This window comes from Protopterus annectens, chromosome 2.part0 (genome assembly GCF_019279795.1).
Source record: "Protopterus annectens isolate FY-2018-M chromosome 2.part0, PAN1.0, whole genome shotgun sequence".
NCBI lineage: Eukaryota > Metazoa > Chordata > Ceratodontiformes > Protopteridae > Protopterus > Protopterus annectens.
Window position 1 is genome coordinate 889049456 of NC_056728.1, and position 27310 is coordinate 889076765.

Sequence of the window (27310 nt, forward strand, 5' to 3'; positions counted from 1 at the left end):
CAGCATTTTGGTGGAATATAAATGCATGCCAGGGTAATCCTCCTTCTTTGTCAATAACTTCTTACTACAACAAATCTTCCCCTCTTCTGTCACTATTAGAGCTTCTCTAGCCATTAGTATACTCACTCTCTTTTTTGTTGGTTCCAGATGTTCTGCTGAATATACATCTTGAAATCCTTTCTTTGTCAAGTTCACATGCTCATTTTTTCCAAATGTGTCTCCTGCAGCATTATTTTCTCTCTGCATTTCTTAATATATTCAGTACTCTTGCCTTTTTTCTATAACTGTAAGTCCATTATGACAAAAAGCTATTTTACCACTTATTATATAGGACATTTTTGAATATGCATTTACAACTTTTGTGTTTCATGCACACACTAATATATTTTTCTTCTCATTCCCATTTGAACATAAGTCACATTTTTTCAAACCCTAAGACGAAAAGCTAATTACATTTTCAGAACACCCCATCACCTATTAACTTAAAACAAACACACAAAAACCTATGTGCATCTTCAAAAATTGAGTTTAACCCTCCAGGTAGAAACAATTGCCCCAAATCGACAGCTGCACCCACAGGCATTACCAGACCTAATTTTAAGGTTACCCATCCTAAAGCATGTGGTACAGCCTGTGTTCTCATTTACACTGATTACCATATGTTCTTTCCTCATCTCTATTCTCCTGCAAGATGTGAAAAGCAGTTTGTATATTTTCATAAAACATTAATGAGTGCACTTGCTATCTTTAAATAAAACATATCTGGGTATAGTTCTATTAAATGCATTAAAATGCTAATGCTGCTAGAGAGGTTGCTGTCTTTTATTTACTTCCTGTAATTCTAAACTTTATTTTTCACTGAACTGGTTGTCTTATACCTTTAAATTTTGCATTTACCTCAGCAAAAGATGGTCAGAACTCTCAGGATTAAGAGCCAGTGATGTTATCAGCTGCAATAAAATTTACTCTAGATTTTTTCCATGTATAAGCAGTCAGCAATGAAATCTGAAATGAAAATGTTACACAGAATAGAATGTACAATTGCCTTCAGGTGCAGACTTCGTGACTGCCAATAGACATTAGCTAATGGAAAACTACAAGTTAATATCTCTGCAAATGTAAGAAACTTTTTTTATGGCTTTCATCATTTTGTCTTATTTTTCATCCGCAACGGTACGGAGGTAGCATTGTTACCTCACAGCAAGAGGTTCTCCCGTTTGATTCTCAGCTTGGCTTGGGAGTGCCTTCTGTGTGGAGTCTGCATGTCCTCTCCGCGGTTGGGTAGCATTCGAAAGACATGTGTAAATGGGCGTGTCTTCGTTGAAGGTTGAGCGTCAAGCTGGCACCTCGGCGTTTCATAAAAGTCTACTGCCAATCATTAGCAGACCGGAGTTCCGCTGTGGCAACCCCTTACTGGGAAAAAGCCAAAAGACAAACTTGCTTAAAAAAACATTTTATTATAGCTTAACCTATGAGTATTAATTTGGGCTTAATCTTAATTTTTTTCTATGCATTTTGTCTTCTAACTCTTCCATTTTTTGAAATAGTTTTCCTCGAGAAATTGTATACTCAATCAGCCTTTACTTCATTTCACCCTCTGATTTTTACAGTTTTATTAGATGATCTGAATAGCTACTTAGAGATACTTTAATTTATTCCAGCTTCTTGTTGTTTGAGTTGATATACTCCTTAAATGGTTTATTTATATTAGTTGCCTCTAAACTACTGGAAACCACCTTTTATAGCAAAGCTAAAGCTTGAATTGATTTTTGATGAACATCTGTAGTTCTTTTGAGACAGTATTTTATCTTCATTTTTTCTGGTTGATTTTCTTTCAGGTTTTCTAAATTTCTTACTTGCTGGCATTCAGGTAGTGCACAAACTAGCGAGTAAATAAATTTTAGTCCAGCTGACAATATCACTGGCTCTTATTTCTCAATTACTTTTTTCACAATGGGAGAGATGAAATTAAGTGTCTGATTAGTGTGCAGCCATCTTTGAAATCCTGCATAATCTAATGTCTTGAAGGCTTTCAGCCTCTAGTATTGAATGCAAGAATTTCATAATCAAGCTGTTTTAAAACAAGAAAAAAAGACAGAAGTGGTATTTTCATGATTTGACACTGCTGACTCTTACTTTGCCAGTAAACCAGGACTTCATGTGGGGTTATCCAAGACTCTTCTCATCTTCCTACCTATGCACACCTCTCCTATGAAGACTTGTCTGTTAATAGGCAGTTTTGATCCATTCTGGAACTCTACGGACTAAAGTTCCTTAGCTGACAAAGAAATTCTGTGAGCATGCATCAGCTGCATGGGTGACTGGGTGAGTGACATTTTATCAGACAGAGAAAGTTAGGGCTTACTGTACAACCCGCAGTGCACTGAGAATGATAGCACCATTCCTGAGAATTGCCCTAAATTAAATAAATGGGCCAAATGGCTGTTGCCTAGTGGGGAATACATGAAACAGTATGGTGGCTGGGGAGGATACAAGGTAGGGTGCAGGATCATCCAAAAAAATGGCAAATTCACTATGAATAGATGACAGGAAATAAATGCCTTGACCCCTAAATTCCAAACAGCTAAATAACAATGTTTACAAACTAAGTAAGTCCCTGGAAAAATTGGAACTCTTCGTTTGTATCATAGCCTCAGCATATTACACCTTTTTGAAGCAACAAGAGTCCTACACATCTACACTGCAGCAGGTGGCACTGAGGTGAAAATCTCTTCTTCTCCACATCTGTATGCCAGGTTTTTGCAAGTGACCGTCTATATTCTGCTTCTTGTGATATCTTTGCTGTTCTCAAATCTTCAGCATGACCTGTACCTGCAATATGTATGAAATTATCCAAGTGTTTCTGCTATCTGCCCCATTACATCAGAGAAACCCCCCTCCAAAAAAAAATCTGTAGTTGCTAATACCACTGTAACTGTCCCGTATGTGGGTGATGCAGTTCTTCAAGGAACACTGATGACATCATAACACACACTCCTCCTTCACAGGAAGGGATGGAAGAGTTGAGAATTTGCCTGGTGTCCTGCTCAGACTACTCCTTATTCAGTACCCCATTGTTTCTCTTCAAACAGGCAACAGAACTAGAAGGACTAAGACAGACAACAAAATGGAAAAAAAAGACAATTTGCCTGGATTAAGCACTTTACAATCTCAGATTTTGTTAATTCCTTACATTAATGAATACATTTTTGCTTTGATGCCAGGAAGGGCTCACACAGTTGCTTTGCATTACATGTTTGAAGGCAGTTTGGAACTACAGACCTATAGCGGGCACATTTGATAAGGGGAATCATGTTTTCTCTACAAGGGCTTTCTTCCTGAAAAGAAAGATTTCCTTCCATAGACAGAAGAAATTTACCAATCTTCTACATTTGAATTTATTAAATTAAATTAAATATAAAGCAGGAGAGAAACTATGCAGAAACTAAGTTACAAACGTTTTGAAAACAGTCCTAATGCAATTTTTCACTGCTGAGCCTTCAGTTTTTTTTTAAGTTATTACCTTAACTGTAGGGTCTATATTATATCATCGAACACTTAAAAAAGTGAACTCTGATTGATTGACCTAATTTAAGCAAAAGCTTACAATCTCGAACTGTCAGAGCAGCGATTTTTTACCCAGGGAAAAAAATCGCTGATCCAAAACACATACACACAACACAAGCACACCAAACAAACAGAAATCCACACACATACACCTAAAATCTGATACCTAACCCTACACTAAATTATGCACACACCACTAACTACCCACTTACCTTAACCCAAACCCTAACCCTAAGGTCCGTCACTATTGCACACTCACCTCACCCGCTCCCTAACCCTAACTCACTTAAATCCACCCTAACCCTCATGTCCACTCAATCGCACACACACCTAACCCGAGCCCTAACCCTAACTCACCTAAATCACCTTAACACTCACATCCACACAATCGCACACTTACCTGAATTCAACCGGTAACTTTCCACCATAACACTGAAAATACCAAAGCAACAGAAACAGACAACCGAATTCTTTCCCTAGGAAAAAATTTGAGTTTCTGCTGCTTCGATATTTTGCAGTTTCACGAAAATAAGTTCGATCAATCAGCGTTCACTTTTTTAAGCATTCGAGGATATAATATAGACCCTAACTGTATCCCCTGAATAGCTGTAAAGAGGTAGCCATCAGGAGGAGGAGAACCATCTTTTATGTAAAGGTACCGAGTCAAGATCCAGCTGTGTAGTACTTCCACTGTACTTGGCACACATTAGGCTGACCATTAAATATAGTACCCCTTTTGGTATGTACCTGTCCAAGCACTTAACAACTCAAATGACTACATTGCTTTCTGGGTAAAAAAAAATAATCAAGGACCTAAATCATAACAACTATGCAGATTGTCTCAAAGCCTTATCTGTCTTCTCAGTATCATATAGACTACTCTCTTCCTCACCCACAGTGCTTCAACAGACCCTATTCTATCAGACGTATTATTATACAGATGTGAATCCAATGGATCTTAATATTTTTTGCAAAATAAATAGAACATGTTGGAGGGATATGTTTTTATCACAGAAATCAACCCCTTCTATGGAACTGTCTTCCACTCCATATATAAAGCAAAGCAGTTTTCTTACCTTATTCAAATGTAACTTAGATGAATGGATGGGTAATCACACATTCACTCCTGGTTTATCACCGCTATCTTTCATGCACAGGGGAAACATGTAAACATACAAACATATCCTTGTTTAACTCATCTCTGGGTTATTTGTATGGAAAATATAAGGGCTAAAAACTATCACAGGAATGTAAGGGAAGGCATCTTAAGATCCTCACAGATAAATAGCCTAATAAGAACCTGTGAACCTATGAAATTATCCTAGAGCCGACTAAGAAGATAAAATAAGAAGCAGAACAAAATAGCATAAGAAATGAATAACTAGTACAGCAAAAGTTAATGTAAGAATTATCATACCAAACATATAATGAGCTATTTAACTTATTCAGCTGGTTTTCGGAGGTGATTTGAAATGGTATATATACAGATTTAGGAAGATTAAGTAGGGTTTCTAGGATAAAAAAATTAAGAGAGAGAATTAAAATACTGTTTGTGCTACGTTTTGAAGGAGGGATTTGCATATGCATTGTATAATATGGAAAGAAATAGTAAAACAGACATGCTAGATGTTTATTAAACAGTTATACGTAAAAAGAAAAAAAGCAGTGTAGCAGCAGTAAGTGTTTTACAGCATTAGAAAGCTTTAATTCACTAAAACCGGCCACACATAGAGCGGCCATCAAAGAAGAACATCAGGGAAACCAGTAAATGCTTTTAAAAGTCTGAATGAAGTACTTGATACATTTTATTGTTTCCTATGATGGCTGCTGAGCAACATTAATGCACAAAACTTGCTGCTTAACAGCATGGGGGGTGCCTAGCAATTAAGTATCTTTCTAACACCAGCCTGTCTTTTCACTGATGTTGGGATGTAACAGAGCTCCATGCACTACAATTGTATTCAGAAAACTGTAATTATGCATAAGACCATTGTACTCTGTGAAGCAGTACACTTGTGAAATTTAAGTCATGAAACAGCTAAAGATGTCACATAATTAACACACAAAAGCACTCAACTATATTTTGGTTATGGTTCCTCTTATGATGTGTTATTTGTTTAATTTTCCAGTTTATATACACTGATGGTGCTATGTGTGTACTTTTGGCCTTGATAAAAAACATCACAAATATTAATTAATAAAATCTGGGGTTATGCATAAAACAGTTGTGCTTAGAAAAGATGAACACATGAAATGTAATTAATAAACAAGCACAAAACATTCAAAAAAATCTGTATTTATGCATGAGGCAATTGTGTTCATTGTGGCAGTACATATGATATGCAAGTCATAAAACAGCCAAACAATAGCAGAAAAAAATGGGGTTAAGCATGAAGTAATTGGTCTCAGTTTAGTAGAATGTATGAAATGTGATTCATAAAACAGATCAAATAAAATTCATAAAAACGGCTGTGGTTATTTATAAGGCCGTTGTGTTCTTTGGTTCACACTTGAAATGTCCTTCAAACAGTGCTACTGGCTGTCATAATCAATTGTCAGAGAGTGATATTATAATGAGGCCCATGGCAAGTAGCCCAAACTTAAAAAAGAAATAATGAGAAGTTTTCATCCAGACTGAAACTGTAGCTAGATAAGAGAAACATGCCAAAAATTGTACAACTGATAAAGATTGGAACACAGACATGTCATAAAAAGCAGAAAAGTTATTTTATCTATTTCTATGTATTGTGTTAATATGTTTTGCAGTTTTTTTTTGATTTTGCATATCCATGCCACATATGTAGTGCAATAAAAACTGTCAAATGGCAAGATCTATTCTGACCTTACCTGATATAAAGCATTAATAACGGCACACAAATGTCTGCTAATGGAGTGGCATTCAGGTCACAGAAAATGCCATGCTGCATCTCTGTTTCTGAGCCAATATTACCACTGTTGTACTCTATCATGTGCAGCTGGTCATACCGGTACCAATTCTGCTAAATACTGCAGCTCAGGTATATGCATACAGGAGTCAAGTCACATCATACAGTGGTCAATCTTGCAACATCTTAAGGATGTTTTGGAGTCTGCCCACTGTATCCTCTGTTTTAATTTTGCAGGAAAACTTGAGACCAAGTTGTACTTTTCATTTTACATCCACATGTGCACACAGCAATGACCATGTTGGAAAGATTTGGTCTCTTCTACATCTCATATTATTACATTCTGCTATACAGGTTGCTGTCAGAACTGCTGCTGCAGGGCTCTTGCTGGCCTGCAAGTGGCAAGCATAAGCATGCAACAATGACCGACTTTGAGAAACTGTGGACTCATTACAGCTTCATAGGTAAGAACTAGGCTAGCTGCTCTTGTGGGATATTTTAAGCCTGGCGAATTTCCCTTAATTAACCTATCCTATTAGGTGTTAGATTGGCCTTACCCATTCCATGGTCGATAATTATATATCACCCCGGGTCTATATTAGATCAGCGTACACTTAAACAAGCGAACGCTGATTGATCAACCTTATTTTAGCGAAAGTTAGAAATATCAAAGCAACAGAAACTCAAATTTTTTCCTAGGGAAAGAATTTGGTTGTCCGTTTCTGTTGCTTTGGTATTTTCTGTGGTGTGGTGGAAAGTTACGGGTCGGATTCAGGTAAGTGTGCGATTGTGTGGATGTGAGTGCTAGGCTGGGTTAGGTGAGTTAGGGTTAGGGCTTGGGTTAGGTATGTGTGCAATTGTGTGGACATGAGGGTTAGGGTGGATTTAGGTGAGTTAGGGTTAGAGAGCGGGTGAGGTGAGTGTGCGATAGTGACGGACCTTAGGGTTAGGGTTTGGGTTAAAGTAAGTGGATAGTTAGTGGTGTGTGCATAGTTTAGTGTAGGGTTAGGTGTCAGAATTTAGGTGTATGTGCATGGATTTCTGTTTGTTTGGTGTGCTTGTGTTGTGTGTATGTGTTTTGGATCAGCGATTTTTTTCCCTAGGAAAAAAAATCGCTGATCTGACAGTTCAAGATTGTAAGCTTTCGCTTACATAAGGTCGATCAATCAGCATTCGCTTTTTAAGCATTCGCTGATTTAATATAGACCCATCACCCCTAATGACAACAACTGGGATCATACCATAGATAATTTGAAGGGACTCATGCATGGGATAAAGCATTTCGGAGCTGCCTGTGTTGTTCAGTAGTACAGTGATCAGTCCTGGGGTAAATTTTCTATTACCCATCTGCAGATCCAAGTTGCACTTTAATATGGACTGGGATGAGCATTGTTTTACATGGAAGGGGGTCTGTTCCAGGTCAGTGGTATCCTCTGTGATCTATACCTGTTCCACCAAACCATCCTGCTGATGTTGCAGAAGAGGTTCAGATCCCTAACAGAGAATTTGTGATGCCATCTGACTTGCTGATGTGCAGTGTATGTTTTATATATACTGCTGTGTGTTACCATAATAAATTATTCGAAGAATTCCTAGTTATAGAAACACAGATAAAAATGAAGGCAGGGTAACAATCAGAGCATTCACACGTCACAGGATTGCTGTTATACAACTACACAGACAAGCAAATTATTCCTTAATTAGCTAGTCTCTTATTATTCCAGTTTGTTTTCTTGGCTATCTTGTTTAGATACATTATCAGTCTCCACAGCTTTATTTCACAAACCGTTCATTCTCTTTTAATAACACATGTACAACAGAAATATTACTTTGTTATAATAATGACATGAAAGTTAAAGGAAATATAAATGCATGGAACTAATGCCTCACCTGGTCCTTTTCAGGTTTATCTGGGATGTCAGTTAGACTAGAAGAAGTTAGATTTCTGTGGGTTGGAGCTGGACTACCTATAACATCAAAAGAGCAAAGTTAACAATCATGCATTCATCTGGCTACCTTTACTACTATGTGTACATCTAAACCAACATAGGCGTCATGGAGACTTGAGTAATACTGCACAGAAGAATCAAAATCATGTATCTTTCCACATGGTAAGACAGTATCCATGACTGAAAGGCTAGAAGAAAAGATATTCACATACTGAAGACCATAGTCCAAAGTTAAGTTCTTATTAAAGAACCAAGGTAGTGACCTTGTGATAAATGTTCCCCAGTCACCTAGTTCTGGTAGACTTGCTCAGCATTATACCTAAGCCATCATACTAAGAGAATTGGACAGATATTTAAACAAGAAAATCAGAATGAAATTAAGACTAACTTTGTAATAGTTGTATTCCACCACAGAGTCAGTCAGCAAAATACATGTCCTCACACCTGCCGTAGCTTTTAATGGCTCAGCTGTCATCATTCTGGAGATAGTAATGGTAATACCATCCTCCTGTCAATAGTCTGTTCTTCTCTTACTATTTCCTGAAGAAAGCCCGTAAACAAGGCCTAAGGTTTAATCTCAGAAAGAAATCCTTCATCCTGCTAAGAAACGATCTCTCAGCTTCATCATTACTTTTTCTATCATACACCGCTAATTCCTGATTTATATTTTGACCTTCCTAACAAGGTCATAAGCAGAAGGATCAGTCTGTCATACCCAAAACATCAAGTTTTGTTTGTACCAGTGCTTTATACTATTAATGCAGTCACAGATAATCTAAACATGTAGTTACTGTTAATGAAACTTTTTTCTTGGTATATCTATCAAGACATTCATCAACATTTTAATTAGAATCATAACACTTGGCTTAATAATTAAATACACAAAACACATCTTCAAAATCGGGGGACAAAAATGTGGAACATTCTACTTATGTTTGCTGTATACACTAGACAGCACTAAGTTGGAGGCAAGGAATAAATACTTAGCACACAATATTTTTATGTAAATAATCACACAGTGTAATTACAGACATAAGAACAGAATAAATGTGCTGTTCCTGAAATAACAACAGTTCAAAGTTGCAACTATTCTAAACTGACATTAGAAATTTATAAATCATGACAGTGCTGGAAGGCACGTTAATATTCTCCTTTCTGTAAAATTTCACAAATTACTAAAATACTTCCATCATCTTCATCACCCAGTGCACAGTTTGCAAGAGGTCAGAATAAACTGCTGGCTGTGGAGGTTCTTGAATAAGTTCTGCAGTTAGAAAAATGGACAGGATTCTTATGAAGTACATTCATGGTTGAAGGATATAGTATATTACATTTATTTCTAAAAATTTTACATTTAAAGACTTAATAGATAAATGTTTCATACAAGCCAGCTAGTCCTCTTAAATATATTATGCTGCTTAAGAAGATGCCATTGTTGAAAAATACCTTCAGCCCATCTGAAAATTTAACAGTGGGTTAGAGCACTCAGAGAATTATTGTTTACATCAGTTCCTACTACCAGTATGTACTTCCAGACCCGAGTATTTTGGCAGATGTGAGGGCATACTGTCTTTGCTCCTGGCACAACAGTTTCAGGGCCATAAGGCAGGAGGCCACATTATCAGAACTGAAAAAAATAATGGCTGCAGTGACTGCAGATTTCATTATTTTATCTCATTTTCTTTCATCTTTTGTGCTGTTACAGCTAGTCATTACATATATAAAAAGTTTACTGAGTTCAGGAGTTTGATGGATATATTTATTTAAAATTACTGTGTCTAGAGCTACACATTCCAGTCAAATTTGAATAAAAATAAAGTATATTTTCTACATTAACAAAGCTCAGCTAAGTGGCACCAAGTGAAATATTGAGAATGACATTAAACCCACAGAATGACAGCACCATAAGCCGTACAGACAGAACTGCCTAGGAACGGTTACATGATGCACTGTTCGTATCTCAAATAATTCGCTTGTTGCTCCTTACTGTCTTTAGGTAGGCTGTGATTGTTATTCCTAGTAATTTATGCTAAAACAGAGATTGTTTGCACTTCCACAGCTAAAATAAGTTACGTTATTTTACATTTGCTCTACGGAATAATAAGGCAGATACAGAGGTAGCAGTTCAGATGTTAGTAGGGCTTCAGTACATCAGTCATCACTGAAATCAAGTAATAACTAACAACTCACATAAAACACAGAATAAAATGCTTGAGGGCTGCTTAACAACAGTCAAAAATATACAAAGAGAGATTATGTGAAGACAGCGGAACATTGTAAACCTAACCAGTTTGACTAGATTCTTTACAGTGACCTGGGGTTCTTATGGTATTCTCTTACTGTTAGGCTTGTCAAATCATTAAAGATAAACTCATTACATTTATTCAATCATTTGTTGACTGATAACTTGGCAGGCTACAGGTCCATTTTCAGATAAAACCCAAGTTAGAAGAGCATGCAGCTGTTGGGACTACAGTATACCATGCATTTACAATTTACCCTAAGAAGCTGTTTATTCCATTGTCCTGATGTATAATTTATACTTCCACCTATACCTCGATATTCTTTCCTGCAATCCATCTATCCTCTCCTAGAGTGCACTGGCAGTTGGCTGCATCACTGCAGGTGTCCCCCATTAGTTTATAGTAGATAGTTTGGAGAAAACAGCCCCTGTAACATGAATGAGAAGACTGGTGACCTGTGTTATGCACAATGGTACTACTATGCAGATTTCCAGACAGAAAATCTGATATCGTCTTCTCTACTGCATCTACAAATTAACCATTACTGCGTATTCCCATTTTCATAAACAATGGCAAACTTCTTTTTCCAACACACACACACACACACACACACACACACACACACACACACACACACACACACACACACACACACACACACACACACACACACACACACACACACTATCATATAAAGATGCATCTGTAGGCAGGGCATCAAGATATTCATAAAAATGAATCTGCGGAGAATTCAAGATCCAAGAAGGCAAAAAGTAAATTTGGTCTGGGCAGACAATGCTCATTCTCAGTGGCAGGATGCATTTGACATATACATAGTTAGTATTACGGGATCATATCTTGATTTGGCAATAAAAATGATTACTGGGTTACCATTGTGGGTACAGCAAATGTCAGAAATGGCAGACTTGAAAGATTGGCTTTTTAATATGAACTAATCCAAACATTTATTTTTATTTTCAAACATCAATTTTGATAATAGTCCCATCATCTGGCTAAGCTGTCTCTTCACCTAGACTGCCCTGGGAATTAACCTACTGTAACTCCAAAAATAAAACAGAATGCCATTTACTTTATAACCCCCACAAAATATACACACTTCTCTTTTCTCAAAAACACAGAGTACAGGCATAAAACAGAATGCCACTTACTTTATAAACCACCCCAATACATACACCCTTCTCTTTTCTCAAGAACACAGAGTACAGAAATAAAACAGAATGCCACTTACTTTATAAACGCCCCCAATACATACACCCTTCTCTTTTCTCAAGAACACAGAGTACAGAAATAAAACAGAATGCCACTTAGTTTATAACCCCCCCCCCCCCAGTACATATACCCTTCTCTTTTCTCAAGAACACAGAGTACGGAAATAAAACAGAATGCCACTTTTTTATAACCCCCCACCCCAATACATACACCATTCTCTTTTCTCAAGAACACAGAGTACAGAAATAAAACATAATGCCACTTACTTTATAACCCCCCCCCCAATGCATACACCCTTCTCTTTTCTCAAGAACACAGAGTACAGAAATAAAACAGAATGTCAATTTCTTTATAAACTACCCAATACACACACCCTTCGCTTTTCTTAAGAACACAGACTACAGAAATAAAACAGAATGCACTTACTTTATAAACCCCACAATACATATACCCTTCTCTTTTCTCAAGAACACAGACTACAGAAATAAGACAGAATGCCACTTACCTTATGACTCCCCCCAAAAAACATACACACTTCTTTTCTCTCAAGAACACAGAGTACAGAAATAAAACAGAATGCCACTTATTTTAGAACCCACCCAATAAATACACCCTTCTCTTTTCCTCAAGAACAGAGTAAAGAAATAAAACTGAATGCCACTTACTTTATAATCCCCCAATACATACACCCTTTTCTCAAGAACACAGAGTAGAGAAATAAAACAGAATGCCACTTTCTTTATAACCCCCCAATACATACACCATTCTCTTTTCTCAAGAACACAGAGTACAGAAATAAAACAGAATGCCACTTACTTTATAAACGCCCCCAATACATACACCCTTCTCTTTTCTCAAGAACAGAGTAAAGAAATAAAACTGAATGCCACTTACTTTATAATCCCCCAATACATACACCCTTTTCTCAAGAACACAGAGTAGAGAAATAAAACAGAAAGTCACTTACTTTATAACCCCCCCAAAATATACACCCTTCTCTTTTCTTCAGAACACAGAGTACAGAAATAAAACAGAATGTTGCTTACCTTATAACCCCCCAATGCATACACCCTTTTCTTTTCTCAAGGACACAGAGTACAGAAATAAAACAGAATGCCACTTACTTTATAAACGCCCCCAATACATACACCCTTCTCTTTTCTCAAGAACACAGAGTACGGAAATAAAACAGAATGCCACTTTTTTATAACCCCCCACCCCAATACATACACCATTCTCTTCTCTCAAGAACACAGAGTACAGAAATAAAACATAATGCCACTTACTTTATAACCCCCCCCCAATGCATACACCCTTCTCTTTTCTCAAGAACACAGAGTACAGAAATAAAACAGAATGTCAATTTCTTTATAAACTACCCAATACACACACCCTTCGCTTTTCTTAAGAACACAGAGTACAGAAATAAAACAGAATGCACTTACTTTATAAACCCCACAATACATATACCCTTCTCTTTTCTCAAGAACACAGACTACAGAAATAAGACAGAATGCCACTTACCTTATAACTCCCCCCAAAAAGCATACACACTTCTTTTCTCTCAAGAACACAGAGTACAGAAATAAAACAGAATGCCACTTATTTTAGAACCCACCCAATAAATACACCCTTCTCTTTTCTCAAGAACAGAGTAAAGAAATAAAACTGAATGCCACTTACTTTATAATCCCCCAATACATACACCCTTTTCTCAAGAACACAGAGTAGAGAAATAAAACAGAAAGTCACTTACTTTATAACCCCCCCCAAAATATACACCCTTCTCTTTTCTTCAGAACACAGAGTACAGAAATAAAACAGAATGCCACTTTCTTTATAACCCCCCAATACATACACCATTCTCTTTTCTCAAGAACACAGAGTACAGAAATAAAACAGAATGCCACTTACTTTATAACCCCCCAGTACATACACTCTTCACTTTTCTCAAGAACACATAGTACATAAACAAAAGAGAATGTCATTTACTTTATAACCCCCCAATACATGCACACTTCTTTTTCCTCAAGAACACAGAAGACAGAAAAAAAAAAAACAGAATGCCACTTACTTTATACTCCCCCCAATACATACACCCTTCTCTTTTCACAAGAACACAGAGTACAGAAATAAAACAGAATGCCACTTACTTTATAACCCCCTCAATACATACACCCTTCTCTTTTCTGAAGAACACAGAGTACAGAAACAAAGCAAAATGCCACTTACTTTATAACCCCCAATACATGCACCCTTCTATTTTCTAAAGAACACAGAGTACAGAAATAAAAGAGAGTGTCACTTACTTTATAACACACCCAATACATACACCCTTCTCTTTTCTCAAGAACACAGAGTATGGAAATAAAACAGAATGCCACTTACTTTATAACCCCCCAATACATACACCCTTTTCTTTTCTCAAGAACACAGAGTACAGAAATAAAACAGAATGCCACTTACTTTATAACCCCCCCAATAAATAAACCCATCTCTTTTCTCAAGAACACAAAGTACAAAAATAAAACAGAATGCCACTTACTTTATAACCCTCCAGATACATACATCCTTCTCTTTTCTCAAGATCACAGAGTACATAAATAAAACAAAATGTACTTACTTTATGCCCCCCAATACATATACCCTTCTCATTTCTCATGAAGTGAGTACAGAAATAAAACAGAATGACACATACTTTATAACCCCCCAATACATACACCCTTCTCTATTCTCAAGAACATAGAGTACAGAAATAAAACAGAATTCCACTTACTCTATAACCCCCCAAAACATACACCCTTCTCTTTTCTCAAGGACACTGAGTACAGAAATAAAACAGAATGCCACTTAATTTATAACCCCCCAATACATATATCCTTTTCTTTTCTCAAAAACACACAGTACAGAAATAAAACAGAATGCCACTTACTTTATAACCACCCATACATACACCCTTCTCTTTTCTCAAGAACACAAAGTACAGAAATAAAATAGAATGCCACTTTATTTATAACCCCCCCATACATACATCCTTCTCTTTTCGCAAGATAACAGAGTACAGTAATAAAATTGAATGCACTTACTTTATGCCCCGCAATACATACACCCTTCTATTTTCTCAAGAACACAGACTACAGAAATAAAACAGAATGTCACTTACTTTATAACCACCACCGTAACAGGTACAAGCATGCAAAATCTGAAAGTAATGCTACTCAATGCTAGAAGTCTAAACCTCAAAATGCACTCTCTCGAGGCACTCCTAAAAATGGAGAACATTGATATCTGTGCAGTAACTGAGACCTGGTTCAAGGCTCCAGAGAGCACCCCTGCAATACCAGGCTACAACTCTTACCACACTTTTCTGCCACCAAACCAGGACCGAAACCCTAAGGTGGAGGAGTGTCAATATTCACCAAGGATATTCACACCACCAGGCTAGTTGGCCAACACAATGTGTCTGAAATTCTCCAAGTGCAACTAACACTAGGTAAGACTGCAATCCAAATTGTAGCTTGCTACAGATCCCTCACCATACCCCAAGATTCTCACTACACCTTTCTAAACATACTGGAAAATATTAAGATAGAACCAAACACCCTAATACTGGGTGATTTTAACTACCCTGCCATTAACTGGGAAAACTACTCATGTCCCAACACCTTTAGCAACAGTTCTTGGAATTCATAAATTCCAACGCCCTGGATCAACTAATCCATAGTCCCACCAGGGGCTCCAATATCCTAGACCTGGTCATTACCAACATGGGAAATCAATGCTCCATACCTATGGTCACCCCTCGTTAGTCAGGTCTGTCCATAAGCTAATCACCCTTAACATCCAAATCCCCCCCCACCCCCAGTAAAGAAACCACCATAAAAACTTCTCCAAAGCCAACTTCATGCTACTTAAGTCAGAAGTGACAAACTTCATGACACCCATGCAGACGGGAACTGAAAGTTCAACTGCTGAATCCTACACTAAGGCACTGTACGAGCACATCCACTCATGCATGAATCGTGCCATCCCAAATAGAACCAAAATGCTCTCATCCAAAAAAGGAAGCCAATTTGGTGGTCCCCTGCCATAAACAAACTTTACAACAAAAGGAAGAAACTTTTGCAGAAAAGAGGAAAATCCCAGGATGCAAAAAACACCCTTACTAGCCTCAGTAAGAAACTGAGATGCCTCACATAAAATCCTCCAAAGCTAGTTACGAAAATAAAATTGCCAAAGATTCCAAAGACAACCACAAAGCATTCTATAACTATGTCAAGAATCTAAATGGCAATGCTCAGATCTGCTCTGAGCTAAAACAGAATGGCATTAAATATACTGATCCGAAGGATATTGCCAATATCTTGGCAGATCGATTCAGTGCCAACTTCATCCCCCTCTCACCCCCTAAATGGCCCATCTCAATACCGGAAGATTGCCAAATTCCAGTAATAACGGCCACACAGGTACAAAACGCACTCTCTAAAGCCAAGAATACAGCATCCATGGGACCAGATGACATCCTGGGCTATGTACTACATGAACTACAATATGAACTGGCACCTCACCTAAGTGTCATGTTTAATCATAGCCTCACCTCAGGTTTCGTGCCCACTGAGTGGTGCAGAGCTACAGTTATCCCAATCCACAAGGTGGGATCCACCTTGGATCCCGGAAACTACCATCCCATCAGTCTGACAAGCCTTATCTGCAAGGCCATGGAGCGTATTATCATGGAACTTATAAACAAAGACATTGGCAACCTTCAAACACTGGACCCCACCCAGTTTGGGTTTGTGAAGGGCTGATCTTGTCTCCTGAACCTGATTGACTTCTTTGAATCAGTCTCCAGAGCCATGGACAAGGGTAAGGTGGTCCACACAGCCTATCTAGACCTTGGGAAGGCCTTTGACACCATCCCCCACTCTGGAATCATAGATAAACTTACTAAGTTGGGCATTAATCCCTATGTCACCCAATGGGTTGCTAAATGGCTTACTGATAGAACCCACACTGTAAAAGTAGCCGACTCCAAATCCAGCTCCAAACAAGTGACAAGTGGAGTACCTCAGGGTTCAGTCCTGGGGCCGCTCTTGTTTGGCATCTACTTCTCTGTAGTACAGGTCAACACTAAGGGACTCTGGCTAACAAAGTTTGCAGATGACTGCAAACTGGGAGCCATTATTGAATCCCCAAATGATGTGGATACTCTACAAAAGGGCCTTACAGAAACAGATGCTTGGTGCTAGAGCCATGGGCTCAAGCTCAATGCCAAGAAATGTATTGTTATCCCCTTTGGGAAAAAACATGTATCCATAAATTACCATATAGGTGGCAGTACACTAAACACAGAAAGTGTGATAACAGACTTAGGGACACAGGTGGACAGTGGTCTCACCTTCGAAAACCACATCGCCACAACAGTCAGGAAATCCTTCTATGTGGCATACCTCATCACGAAGGGCTTTTCATCCAGAAAAAAGGAGGTCATTATCCCACTGTACTCATCCCTCATTAGACCCATTATAGAATACAACGCCCCATTTGGTATGTACCTCTCAAGACATCTGCAACAACTGGAAAGGCCTCAGAAATACCTCACTAAAAGAATCACAGGCCTAAAGCAGATGCCCTACGCTGACCGCCTTAAAAAACTCCAGCTATACTCTGTCGCATATCGTCTACTCAGAGGCGATCTCTGCTTAACATACAAGGCCATGTCAAACCCAGAGCTGTTGGACATGCTACACTTAAAGAAATCCCAATCCCTCAGAGCTACACGCTCCATGGATCTAAACATTGTCATCACAATAAACAAAACATGCTGGAGGGATAGGTTCCTGACCCAGAGACTCCCCAGACTCTGGAATAGATTGCCCATACATGTCAAGCAGAGTGCCTCTTTGGACCTCTTCAAGAGGAACCTTGATGATTGGATGGCAGAAAGGAAATTCACCCCATTGATGACGTCAGTCGCCCTGCTAGACAGGGGTCCAGGAAGGTAAATAATGTGGGAAGAAATAGCCAGGGAATTGTTATGGCTAGGCTTATATAGGCCCTAGGGCTGATAGCCTAGTACCAACCTATGAACCTATGAACCTCCCCAAAAAAACTTACACGCTTCTTTTTCCTCAAGAACACAGAGTACAGAAATAAAACAGAATGCAACTTACTTTATAACCTCCCCGATACATACACCCTTCTTTTTTCTCTAGAACACAGAGTACAGAAATAAAACAGAATGCCACTTACTTTATAACCCCCCAGTACATACACTCCTCTCTTTTCCCAAGAACACAAGAGTACAGAAATAAAACAAAATGCCAGTTACTTTATAATCCCAATACATACACCCTTCCATTTTCTCAAGAACACAGAGTACAGAAATAAAACAGAATGCCACTTACTTTATAACCACCCATACTTACACCCTTCTCTTTTCTCAAGAACACAGAGTAATGGAATAAAACAGAATGCCACACACTTTATACACCCACACATACACCCATCTCTTTTCTCAAGATCACAGAGTACAGAAATAAAGCAAAATGCCACTTACTTTTTAACCCCCCAATACATACACCGTTCTATTTTCTCATGAACACTTAGTCCAGAAATAGAAGAGAATGCCACTTGCTTTATAATCCCCCCCCCCCAATACATACCACCTTCTCTTTTCTGAAGAACATAGAGTAATGGAATAAAACAGAATGCCACTTACTTTATAACCCCCCCATACATACACCCTTCTCTTTTCTCATGAACACAGAGTAAAGAAATAAAACAGAATGCCACCTAGTTTATAACCCACCGAATACATACACCCTTCTCTTTTCTCAAGAACACAGAGTACAGAAATAAAACAGAATGCCACTTACTTAATAACCCCCCCAATACATACACCCTTTTCTTTTCTCAAGAACACAGAGTACAGAAATAAAACAGAATGCCACTTACTTATAATCCCCCCAATACATATACCCTTCAATTTTCTCAAGAAGATAGAGTACAGAAATAAAACAGAATCCTACTTAGGTTATAACCCTCCCAATGCTCTCTTTTCTCAAGATCACGAACATAAATAACACAGAATGCCACTTACTTTATTACCCCCCAATACATATACCCTTTTCTTTTCTCAAGATCACTGAGTATAGAAATAAAACAGAATGACTCTTACTTTATAACTCCCAACACATACACCCTTCTCTTTTCTCAGGAACACAGAGTACAGAAATAAAACAGAATGCCACTTACTTTATAACCCCCCAATACATATATCCTTTTCTTTTCCCAAAAAAACAGAGTACAGAAATAAAACAAAATGCCACTTACTTTATAACCCCTTTTCTCAAAAACACACAGTACAAAAATAAAACAGAATGCCATTTACTTTATAACCCCCCATACATACACCCTTCTTTTTTCTCAAGAACACAGAGTACAGAAATAAAACAGAATGCCACTTACTTTATAACCCCCCAATACATACACCCTTCTCTTTTCTCAAGAACACAAAGCACAGAAATAAAATAGAATGCCACTTAATTTATAACCCCCCATACATACATCCTTATCTTTTCTCAAGATCACAGAGTACAGTAATAAAACTGAATGCACTTACTTTATGCCACGCAATAAATATACCCTTCTATTTTCTCAAGAACACAGACTACAGAAAGAAAACAGAATGCCACTTACTTTGTAACCTCCCCAAAAAAACATACACGCTTCTTTTTTCTCAAGAACAAAGAGTACAGAAATAAAACAGAATGACACTTACTTTATAACCCCCCAATACATACACCCTTCATTTTTTCTCAAGAACACATATTACAGAAATAAAACTGAATGCCATTTACTTTATAACCCCCACAATACATACACACTTTTTTTTCTCAAGAACACAGAAGACAGAAAAAAAACAGAATGCCACTTACTTTATACCCGCCAATACATACACCCTTCTCTTTTCTCAAGAACACAGAGTACAGAAATAAAACAGAATGCCAATTACTTTATAATACGCCCCAATAAATACACCCTTCTCTTCTCTCAAGAACACAGACTACAGAAACAAAACAAAATGCCACTTACTTTATAACCCCCAATACATACACCCTTCTATTTTCTCAAGAACACAAAGTACAGAAATAGAAAAAAATGCCACTTACTTAATAAACCCACCATACTTACACCCTTCTCTTTTCTCAAGAACACAGAGTAAAGAAATAAAACAGAATGCCACTTACTTTACAACCCCCCAATACATACACCCTTCTCTATTCTTAAGAACACAGAGTACAGAAATAAAACAGAATGCTACTTACTTTATAACCGCCCCATACATACACCCTTCTCTTTTCTCAAGAACACAGAGTACAGAAAGAAACAGAATGCCACTTTCTTTATAACCTCCCCAACACATACACCCTTCTCTTTTCTCAAGAACTCAGAGTACATAAATAAAACAGAATGCCACTTAATTTATATCCCCACAATACATACACCCTTCTCTTTTCTCAAGAACAGAGAGCAAAGAAATAAAACAGAATGCCACATACTTTATAACCCCCTAATACATACACACTTTTTTTTCTCAACAACACAGAGTACAGAAATAAAACAGAATGCCACTTACTTTATAACCCCCTAATACATACACCCTTCTTATTCTCAAGAACACAGAGTACAGAAATAAAACAGAATGCCACTTACTTTATAACCCCCCAATACATAGTCCCTTCTCTTTTCTCAAGAACACGAAGTACAGAAATAAAACAGAATGCCACTTACTTTATAACCCCCCATACATGCACCCTTCTCTTTTCTCAACAATACAGAGTACAGAAATAAAACAGAATGACACTTACTTACTAACCCGCTCCCATACATACACCCTTCTCTTTTCTCAAAAACACACAATACAGAAATAAAACAAAATGCCACTTACTTTATAACCCCCCAATACATCCACCCTTCTCTTTTCTCAAGAACACAAAGTACAGAAATAAAACAGAATGCCACTAACTTTATAAACCGCCCAATACATAGACCCTTTTCTTTTCTCAAGAACACAGAGTACAGAAATAAAACAGAATTCCACTTAATTTATAAACCCACCCAATACTTACACCCTTTTCTTTTCTTAAGAACATAGAGTACAGAAATAAAACAGAATACCACTTACTTTAAAAACTCTCAATACATACACACTTCTCTTTTCTCATCAACACAGAGTAAAGAAATAAAACAGAATTCAACTTTCTTTATAACCCCCCTCCCCCAAACATACACCGTTCTATTTTCTCAGGAACACAGAGTACAGAAATAAGACACAATGCCACTTAACTTAAACCCCCCCCCCAAATACATAAACCATTCTCTTTTCTCAAGAACACAGAGTACAGAAATAATACAGAAAGCCACTTACTTTATAATCCCCCATACATACACCCTTCTCTACTCTAAAGAACACAGAGTACAGAAATAAATCAGAATGCCACTTACTTTACAACCCCAACCATACATACACCCTTCCCTTTTCTCAAGAACAGAGTATAGAAATAAAACAGATTGCCATTTACTTTATAACCCACAATACATACACCCTTCTCTTTTCTCAAGAACACACAATAAAGGAATAAAACAAAATTCTCTTTTCACAAGGCCACTGAGCACAGAAATAAAACAGAATGCCCCTTACTTTATAACCCACCCAATACAAACACCCTTCTCTTTTCTCAAGAACACAGAGTACAGAAATAAAACAGAATGCCACTTACTTTATAACCCCCAGATACATAAATCCTTCTCTTTTCTCAAGATCACTTAGTACAGAAATAACACAGAATGACACTTACTTTATAACCCCCCAATACATACACCCTTCTCTTTTCTCAAGAACACAGAGTACAGAAATAAAACAGAATCCCACTTACTTTATAAGCCCCCCCCCATACATACACCCTTCACTTTTCTCAAGAATACAGAGTACAGAAAAAAAAACAGAATGCCACTTACTTTATAACCCCCCAATACATACTCCCTTCTCTTTTCTCAAGAACACAGAGTACAGAAATAAAACAGAATGCCACTTACTTTATAACCCCCCATACATACACCCTTCTCTTTTCTCACGAACACAGAGTAAAAAAATAGAACAGAATGCCACCTAGTTTATAACCCACTGAATACATACCCCCTTCTATTTTCTCAAGAACACAGACTATAGAAATAAAACAGAATGTTGCTTACTTTATAACCCCCCATGCATACACCCTTCTCTTTTCTCAAGAACAGAGTAAAGAAATAAAACAGATTGCCACATACTTATAATCCCCAAAAATACATATACCCTTCTCTTTTCTCAAGAACACAGAGTAGAGAAATAAAACAGAATGCCACTTACTTTATAACCCCCCAATACATAAACCCATCTTTTTTTCTCAAGAACACAAAGGACAGAAATAAAACAGAATGCCACTTACTTTATAACCCCCCATGCATACACCCTTCTCTTTTCTCAAGAACAGAGTAAAGAAATAAAACAGATTGCCACTTACTTTACAACTCCCCAATACATACACCCTTCTCTTTTCTCAAGAACACAGAGTACAGAAATAAAACAGAATGCCACTTACTTTATAACTCCCAATACATACACCCTTTTCTCAAGAACACAGAGTAGAGAAATAAAGCAAAATGCCACTTACTTTATAACCCTCAATACATACACCCTTCTATTTTCTCAAGAACACATAGTACAGAAATAGAAGAGAATGCCACTTACTTTATAACCCCCCCACTACATACCACCTTCTCTTTTCTGAAGAACACAGAGTAATGGAGTAAAACAGAAAGCCACTTACTTTATAAAACCCCATACATACACCCTTCTCTTTTCTCACGAACAAAGAGTACTGAAATAAAACAGAATGTCACTTACTTTATAACACCCGCAATACATACACCCTTCTCTTTTCTCAAGAACACAGAGTACGGAAATAAAACCGAATTCCACTTACCTAATAACCGCCCAATACATACACCCTTTTCTTTTCTCAAGAACACAGAGTACAGAAATAAACAGAATGCCACTTACTTTATAACCCCCCAATAAATAAACCCATCTCTTTTCTCAAGAACACAATGTACAGAAATAAAACTGAATGCCACTTACTTTATACCCCCCCAGATACATACATCCTTCTCTTTTCTCAAGATCACAGAGTACAGAAATAAAACAGAATGTACTTACTTTATGCCCCCCAATACATATACCCTTATCATTTCTCATGAAGTGAGAGTACAGAAATAAAACAGAATGCCACATACTTTATAACCCCCCAATACATACACCCTTTTCTATTCTCAAGAACACAGAGTACAAAAATAAAACAGAATGCCACTTACTTTATAACTCCCCAAAACATACACCCTTCTCTTTTCTAAAGGACACTGAGTACAGAAATAAAACAGAATGCCACTTACTTTATAAATCCCCAATACATATACCCTTCAATTTGCCCAAGAAGATACAGTACAGAAATAAAACAGAATCCTACTTACTTTATAACCCCTCCAATGCATACACCCTTCTCTTTTCTCAAGAACACGAACAGTAATAAAACAAAATGCCTCTTACTTTATAACCCCCCAATACATACATCCTTCTCTATTCTAAAGAACACAAAGTACAGAAATAACATAGAATGACACTTACTTTATTACCCCCAATACATATACCCTTTTCTTTTCTCAAGATCACTGAGTACAGAAATAAAACAGAATGACTCTTACTTTATAACCCCCAACACATACACCCTTCTCTTTTCCAAGAGCACAGAGTACAGAAATAAAACAGAATGCCACTTACTTTATAACCCCCCAATACATATATCATTTTCTTTTCCCAAGAAAACAGAGTACATAAATAAAACAAAATGCCACTTACTTTATAACCCCTTTACTCAAAAACACACAGTACAGAAATAAAACAGAATGCCACTTACTTTATAACCCCCCCATACATACACCCTTCTCTTTTCTCAAGAACACAGAGTACAGAAATAAAACAGAATGCCACTTACTTTATAACCCCCCAATACATACACCCTTCTCTTTTCTCAAGAACACAAAGTACAGAAATAAAATAGAATGCCACATAATTTATAACCCCCCTACATACATCCTTTTCTTTTCTCAAGATCACAGAGTACAGTAATAAAACTGAATGCACTTTAAGCCCCGCAATACATATACCCTTCTATTTTCTCATAAACACAGACTACAGAAAGAAAACAGAATGCCACTTACTTTGTAACCTCCCCAAAAAAACATACACGCTTCTTTTTTCGCAAGAACACAGAGTACAGAAATAAAACTGAATGCAACTTACTTTAGAACCACCACAATAAATACACCCTTCTCTTTTCTCAAGATGACAGAGTACAGAAATAAAACAGAATGCCACTTACTTTATAACCCCCCAATACATACACCCTTTTCTCAAGAACATAGAGTAGAGAAATAAAACAGAAAGCTACTTACTTTATAACCCCCCCCCCCATACATACAGCCTTCTCTTTTCTTTAGAACACAGAGTACAGAAATAAAACAGAATGCCACTTTCTTTATAAACCCCCAATATATACACCATTCCCTTTTCTCAAGAACACAGAGTACAGAAATAAAACAGAATGGCACTTACTTTATAACACCCCAATACATACACCCTTCATTTTTTCTCAAGAACACATATTACAGAAATAAAACAGAATGCCATTTACTTTATAACCCCCGCAATACATACACACTTTTTTTTCTCAAGAACACAGAAGACAGAAAAAAAAACAGAATTCCACTTACTTTATAGCCCCACCAATACATACACCCTTCTCTTTTCTCAAGAACACAGAGTACAGAAATAAAACAGAATGCCAATTACTTTATAATACCCCCCAATACATAAACCCTTCTATTTTCTCAAGAACACATAGTACAGAAATAGAAGAGAATGCCACTTACTTAATAACCCCCCATACTTACACCCTCTTCTTTTCTCAAGAACACAGAGTAAAGAAATAAAACAGAATGCCACTTACTTTATAACCCCCCTTACATACACCATTCTCTTTTTTCAAGAAAAGAGTAAAGAAATAAAACAGATTGCCACTTACTTTACAACTCCCCAATACATACACCCTTCTCTTTTCTCAAGAACACAGAGTACAGAAATAAAACAGAATGCCACTAACTTTATAACTGCCCCATACATACACCCTTCTCTTTTCTCAAGAACACAGAGTACAGAAAGAAACAGAATGCCACTTTCTTTATAACCTCCCCAACACATACACCCTTCTCTTTTCTCAAGAACTCAGAGTACAGAAATAAAATAGAATGCCACTTACTTTATAACCCCCTAATACATACACTCTTCTTATTCTCAAGAACACAGAGTACAGAAGTAAAACAGAATGCCACTTACATTATAACCCCCCAATACATAGTCCCTTCTCTTTTCTCTAGAACACGGAGTACAGAAATAAAACAGAATGCCACTTACTTTATAACCGCCCCATACATACACCCTTCTCTTTTCTCAAGAACACAGAGTACAGAAAGAAACAGAATGCCACTTTCTTTATAACCTCCCCAACACATACACCCTTCTCTTTTCTCAAGAACTTAGAGTACAGAAATAAAACAGAATGCCAGTTACTTTATAACCCCCCTCCCTAAAATACATACACTCATCTCTTTTCTCAAGAACAGAGAGTACAGAAATATATCAGAATGCCACTTACTTTATAACCCCCTAATACATACACTCTTCTTATTCTCAAGAACACAGAGTACAGAAGTAAAACAGAACGCCACTTACATTAAACCCCCCCATACATGCACCCTTCTCTTTTCTCAACAATATAGAGTACAGAAATAAAACAGAATGACACTTACTTACTAACCCGCTCCCATACATACACCCTTCTCTTTTCTCAAAAACACACAATACAGAAATAAAACAGAATGCCACTTACCCCCCAATACATACACCCTTCTCCCCCCAATACATACACCCTTCTCTTTTCTCAAGAACACAAAGTACAGAAATAAAACAGAATGCCGCTTAATTTATAACCCCCCCCCAATACATACACCATTCTCTTTTCTCAGGAACACACAGTACACAAATAAAACAGAATGCCACTAACTTTATAACCCGCCCAATACATACACCCTTTTCTTTTCTCAAGAACACAGAGTACAGAAATAAAACAGAATGCCACTAACTTTATAACCCGCCCAATACATACACCCTTTTCTTTTCTCAAGAACACAGAGTACAGAAATAAAACAGAATTCCACTTAATTTATAAACCCACCCAATACTTACACCCTTCTCTTTTCTTAAGAACATAGAGTACAGAAATAAAACAGAATGCCACTTACTTTATAACCCCCAGTACATACACCCTTCTCTTTTCTCATGAACACAGAGTAAAGAAATAAAACAGAATTCCACTTTCTTTATAACCCCCCCCAAAACATACACCATTCTCTTTTCTCAAGAACACAGAGTACAGAAATAAATCAGAATGCCACTTACTTTACAACCCCCCCATACATACACCCTTCCCTTTTCTCAAGAACAGAGTATAGAAATAAAACAGATTGCCATTTACTTTATAACCCCCAATACATACACCCGTCTCTTTTCTCAAGAACACACAGTAAAGGAATAAAACAGAATGCCATTTATTTTATAACCCCCCCGAAACATACACCCTTCTCTTTCCTCACGGCCACTGAGCACAGAAATAAAACAGAATGCCCCTTACTTTATAACCCACCCAATACAAACACCCTTCTCTTTTCTCAAGAATACAGAGTACACAAATAAAACAGAATGTCACTTACTTTATAACCCCGTATACATAAATCCTTCTCTTTTCTCAAGATCACAGAGTACAGAAATAAAACAGAATGACACTTACTTTATAACCCCCCCAATACATACACCCTTCTCTTTTCTCAAGAACACAGAGTAAAGAAATAAAACAGAATCCCACTTACTTTATAACCCCCCCATAAATACACCCTTCACTTTTCTCAAGAATACAGAGTACAGAAATAAAACAGAATGCCACTTACTTTATAAACCCCCAATACATACTCCCTTCTCTTTTCTCAAGAACACAGAGTACAGAAATAAAACAGACTGCCCCTTACTTTATAACCCACCCAATACAAACACCCTTCTCTTTTCTCAAGAATACAGAGTACACAAATAAAACAGAATGCCACTTACTTTATAACCCCCATATACATAAATCATTCTCTTTTCTCAAGATCACAGAGTACAGAAAGGCACTGACTTTTTAACCCCCCAATACATACACCCTTCTCTTTTCTCAAGAACACAGAGTAC

The 27310-nt window shown here is 37.3% G+C and overlaps 1 protein-coding gene across 2 annotated transcripts in view; it reads right to left on the reverse strand.

Annotated features, from left to right (window-relative positions):
- Nucleotides 1–27310, reverse strand: part of SLC4A4 (solute carrier family 4 member 4) — a 1959050-nt gene that overhangs the window by 722318 nt on the left and 1209422 nt on the right. For both annotated transcript variants that reach the window (XM_044061142.1, XM_044061141.1), the window contains one exon: nt 8343–8419. In XM_044061142.1, the coding sequence (XP_043917077.1) occupies nt 8343–8419 (77 nt within the window). The remainder of the gene's footprint in view (nt 1–8342; nt 8420–27310) is intronic.